Consider the following 5,490-nt stretch of genomic DNA (forward strand, 5'->3'; position numbering starts at 1 on the left):
ATTATTTTCCTCAGCCATGTGACATTGACATAAAAATTTAAAATTGTATTAATTAAAAAATCAAATCCTGCCCTATGCAACAGTGCTAGGAGATTTCCTTACAAAAGAAACACTTTTGATCATGGGAATCTTATGTTGACCTTTCTCCTTGTTTACCTGTCTGGGATTCTACCAGTGCCATTGCTGCGAGTTAATAGAGTGGAGCCTTTTCCTCATCTACTTCTCTAACTTCTGTTTTTATACTGTCTCTAAGAGAGATTCTTGTGACACCTTCATTTTTCATTGGCAATGTATATTATTGTATTTCTTAAGGGAAGTCTGGTAGCTATACCTATGAGTTTGAAATTATAGAATAACCCAAAATATTAAATTTTTAGAAATCTTGTATTTATTATTTGTTTATTTATTTGGTACAGGGTCTTGTTAATAGCTCGAACCTGTAGTAGTCCTCCTGTCTCAGCCTCCCCAGAGCTGGGATTACAGATGTGCATCACCACACCCGCAGTGCACCCTGGAGGTTAGGGTCTGTGCAGCCTGTGGGACAGGGATCAAACCGTGGTCCCTCTGCTTGCCAAAGCAGGCACTTAGTCCGTAGAGCTATCTCACCGGCCTTCTAGTAGAATCTTAAAAATACAAGTTGTTATGTTTGCTGTCCTTAAGATGATCTGTTTGTGCTGATTTGCCAATTCATTGTTCAATATTTATTGAATGTCTGTTGTGAATCAAACATGGTGTCAAGTGTTTGGAGATTGGTCTAAAGACAAGGCATAATTCCTGCCTTAGGGGTTTTATCATCTAATATGAAGGTAACCAAATAAAGAATTATGAAAATGAATAATCACATAGTATTGGGCCAACAGGGGGACTAATTGTAGAGATCATACCTGGCTTACTGTGTGTGAAAGAAAGGGAGGCTTTTAAAAAAATGTCCTGAATGTATAATCATGATTTTTAGAATTTCTATTGGTTGATTAGCTATGAATACATCATTAGAAATATCAGTGGAACCTTTTTAAAAAAAATGCCAGTGCTTTAGCTTTCCCTAGTGATTTATTTATTCAGTTTGCAGGAAGGCCAAGCTCCTAAATTTTTTAAAAAGTGATCTTGTTATTCTAATGTGCTTCTATTGTTGGGAACTACTTGGATAACATTTCAGAAATCACTCTTAAAATGGTGCTTGCTGACAAGAATAGTTTTTGATGTCTCTAAGAGAAGTTATTACCGGGGAAGGGAAGATTTAGCATATGTATTATTAAATCAAAATGAAGCACATACTTAAAATGTAAAATATAACATACATCCTTCTGTGTTAAGATTTTGCAACTTCCCTCAATGAGATTAATCACTCTGGGCTAGTAAAGAAAGTATTGAAATGCCTCTTATATCTTATTCAGGAATAGTAAGTGTACAGAACGGTTCCCATGGGCGTACTACTTAGAGTCCTATATAGAGGTGTTGATACTGGTAAAAGGTATACAGAATATATACCTTTTTGCTGAAAGATGAGAATGTTGAATGGCTGAAATATTTTTTATGGGTTAGTGACTAAATGAGAGCAAGTGAGTGATGGATTTTTAGATGAAAATGCTTGGGTAGAGAATTGCAACTCACTGGTGAATATGGGGTTCTAATTTATCTTACTTTGTTATAATATGGATCGCACATTGTTTCATGTTTTAACATACTCTTTTCCTCCCAGATGAAGAGGTTGTCAATTTTTCAAGGTAGAAGATTTAGAGTTTAGCTGGTTAAATGTAAACCATTGTTCAACTTAGTATTCAGGAAACACAAATAAGATTTCCTATGTACTGTCTAAAAGATTTAGATAATAAGATATCAAGATGCAAGATATTTTCAGTGTCTAGTTTCTTTATTTCACTTAGCTTGATTGTTATTGTTGAGGAACCTAGGATCCAGACTAAGTCAATTTTCCCAAGTTAAATATACGATGGAACTATATTTAAGGCTTTTGACACCTAGGTAAGTCCTATCTCCACAATAATGCACTGTATTACCCCTTATTTTTCAGGTTTGTGCTGTTCTTACAATTTGAATTTTCTAGTATAGTTTTCTTTTATTTTTATATTGCAATTTATCTCCTGAAGGTCAAGTAACCTGGTTTGGTTATGAAAGTCCTCGTAGCTTCTGGGACTATATCAGAGTGGCTTGCCGGAAAGTTTCACAGAATTGTATCTGCAGCATTGAAAATATGGAAAATGTCAGTTCCTCTAGAGCCAAGGTAAGACATTGGTAATATGCAGTGTGTGTAGTCTAATTGTAAATGGTTCTGACATAGTACAAAGGTTGGAACTCTGCAATTAAATAATGTTTATTTTCCTTCTTTATTGAGATTCAACTCCTGACTAAATTTAACATCTCTTAAAGGCTTTTTTCCTTTTTCTCTCTGTCTTTCTCTCTCTCTTTATCATGTAGTTATTTTAGAGTGCTCTTAGCTGAGCATGGTGGAGGAGGATGGCCACCACCCTTAGGAGGCTGAGACAGGAGGATGGCCAAGAGTTCAGGACATCCTGGGCTATACAAGATCCTGTGTCAAAAACAAATAACTTTTTAAAAAAAAAAAAAAAGGAAGCAAAGAAAATAATCTTCTTGGGTCTTTACTGTTACATCTTGAACTAAAGAAGAGTATGTAAATACTACAAATTTCATTTTAGGAAACATAAAATATTTTTTGTTTAAAGTTATTGAATTACATAAGCCAATGGCTCTTAATGTCCTGAAGAAACTTGGTAGTGCCCATGACCCCTTCTGTAAGCGTTTTTTAATCTCAGAACTATTTTTAGGGCCGTCAAGATAGCTCAGCCAACCAAGCACCTGTGTAGGCAAGTGCAGGGACTGGGGTCCAATTTCCAGCACCACATGCTGTGCTGGCCCTGCCCCTGGACACGCTGATCCAGCCACTGAGACTGGGTGTGGTGGCAACCATCTGTAATCCCAGCACTGGGGAGGCTGAAAACAGAAGGACCACTATGAGTCAGAGCTGCATAGTGAGACCTTGTACCAAATACATTTTTAAAAAATTACTTCTATATAATACCATGTTATTTGCCTTTTTCTCCATTAACATTTGCATTGCTGATGAACAAGCAGTGGTGAAAACACTGCTTTTGTCTGAGTGTAAAATTAGGCAGTAGCATCAAACTACTATGATACAGCATTTGAGTCTTCCCCTACAATACACTCAGTATACAAAAGTCAGCTTCACTTAGAATGCCCATAATAGTGCGTAAACATTGACTATTGAGCTTCAACTTTTTAGTTTGTTTCTTTATAGTATCCTAAGTGGCAAAATGGAAAACATGCATAAAACATTTTGATAACACAGTAAATTTGTGTTTGCCTCAAGAAAAGCATTTGTGTGATTTTCTGAATTACATACTGAACTAGATGCTTTTTTCATATAGCTTTTTTTCTAGTCTTATTAGAAAGAAACTTACAAATTATAATTTGTTAGGCTTAAGCATTTGGCAGACATTTTCTTGGGAAAAAAAATGAAAGAAATAGCTTTCTTTTTGAAGAAATTACTTGAAATAGGTGACAACACTCCCAAAATTAAAGTTTTAAGTAAAAATTACACTTTTGGAAAACTCATACTTACCATCTCATACTTGATAACTTGATAAATCTTTTTTAAAAATTTTATTTGTTTGTTATAGGATCTCGCTACGCAGTTCATGTTCGTTCATAATAATCCACCTTTCTCAGCCTCCCCAGTGGTGGGATTACAGGCATGCGCCATCATGCCTGGTTTTGTGGTACTGGGGACTGAACTCAGTCCTTGTGCTTGGCAGGAGGCACTTAGACTGCTGAGCTGTTTCCCCAGCCCCATAACTTGATAAATCTTGCCAATGGTTTTCCTGGTTGATTTCATAATAGCAAGTAATGGATTTAATACAATGTCGTACTAAAAGGGCATTGTTTGGTAGCATATTCCATTTTGCAGTTAACTTTTAAGAAATTATCTCTTACTGAGTTTTGGTGTAGAATCAAAGAACATCTACAAAAGTCTCTTTCCAGCTTTCTATCTGTGTGAGAAAAGATTTTCTACATATACATCAACTAAAACAACACATTCTAACTGATGGAATGCAGAAGCAAATATCTTCTCTTTTATTATGTCAGACATTTAGGAAATTTGAAAAAATATTAAACAGACTTCTCACTTTTTGTTTTTAAAATCCATTTTTCACAAAACATTAATGTGTAATGGGTTACTTTCTAAATTGCCCAATATTTTAGAATTTTCTAATCTTCTAATATAGTAAATATTGATAGGTATAACCTATATAAAAGATCTTTATTAAGGTCCTCAATTATTATTAGATTATTAAAAAAGTTTGTGCTAAGCCATATCAGCTTTAGTTTAGGGATTTTATTTATGCTATTAGGTCACCATAAGTAGGAAATAAAGGATGGAAATAGATTAAGACACATTTAAGTTCCCTATGTTAGAATTATAAAACTATAATTCCATCTTTTATGAGTTTATATAAATTTTCCCTTCATGTTTTCCTTATGGTTTAAGAATATCTTGATTTTTTAAAGTTAGGATTAAAAAACTACTTGTGATTGAATGAATCAAATATATAATAATAAATATTCATGGTACACCACCTTTTTTATTTTCAGATTTAAAATAAGAGACATGTATGTGTAACAGGTGCATTTCTCCAGCAGAGGAAATGTGTGTCCCAAATGTCCAGATGACTGGGGAGCTAATAAAATTAGAAATGCAGCATTTGGACCTGGATGCACCAAAGAAATGCAAACCTACCTGCCTGATACTCTTATTGAGGCTCTTAGGACTGAGTAGTCCCAGCACAACAGAATGTTTCCCAGCAGAGTTAATATTTATTGTTTCAAAATTTTGTGTTGAGCATCAAAATGCCGTAGAAAAATCATGTTCAAAGTCCTTCATTTTTAAGTTTCTTTGTCCAGCCTCAAAAAAATTTTGTAGAGAAAGAGATTTTTTTTATTTGCCTGGCTATACTGAAAGAAGTATAAGGACAAAATGTACTTAAATAATCACCACTGCCAAGAATCAAGATTGGAGGATCAAATGAACATGTAAGATGGCAGGTTTATTGCACCTAGAGCTGTAGCCTCAAAGGGCTATAAACATGTGGCACTTTGGTCCTGTTTTGCCATATGTAAAAACTGTGCAAGAGCTAAAGCACCAAACTTCTTTAACAAATAATGTACAACCCTGTTCTTGGGACCAAAATAGCTTTTCTTTTAATACTATATAAAAGGAGAAATTTAGTCAGAATATACTTTTAGAGTTAAGCATATGACAGTTTCAATAATGGAGGGTAGAGATGCACTGTGGATTAGTTATGGAGTAATGACCAATTTTGGCATAAAAACATTTAACTATCTTTCTTTCTTTCTTTCTTTCTTTCTTTCTTTCTTTCTTTCTTTCCTTCCTTCCTTCCTTCCTTCCTTCCTTCCTTCCTTCCTTCTTTCTTTCTT

At 34.5% G+C, this 5,490-nt stretch overlaps 1 protein-coding gene across 1 annotated transcript in view; it reads left to right on the forward strand.

The window, feature by feature from the left end:
* Window positions 1-2,062: 2,062 nt before the first annotated feature.
* Rundc3b (RUN domain containing 3B) overlaps window positions 2,063-5,490 on the forward strand; it is a gene marked incomplete at its 5' end in the record, with an annotated part of 188,377 nt that continues 184,949 nt past the window's right edge. The window contains one exon of the mRNA XM_004647763.2: window positions 2,063-2,239. Coding sequence (XP_004647820.1) covers window positions 2,063-2,239 — 177 coding nt within the window. The remainder of the gene's footprint in view (window positions 2,240-5,490) is intronic.

This window comes from Octodon degus, unplaced genomic scaffold, assembly GCF_000260255.1.
Source record: "Octodon degus isolate 3935 unplaced genomic scaffold, OctDeg1.0 scaffold00323, whole genome shotgun sequence".
In the NCBI taxonomy this organism is placed as follows: Eukaryota; Metazoa; Chordata; class Mammalia; order Rodentia; family Octodontidae; genus Octodon; species Octodon degus.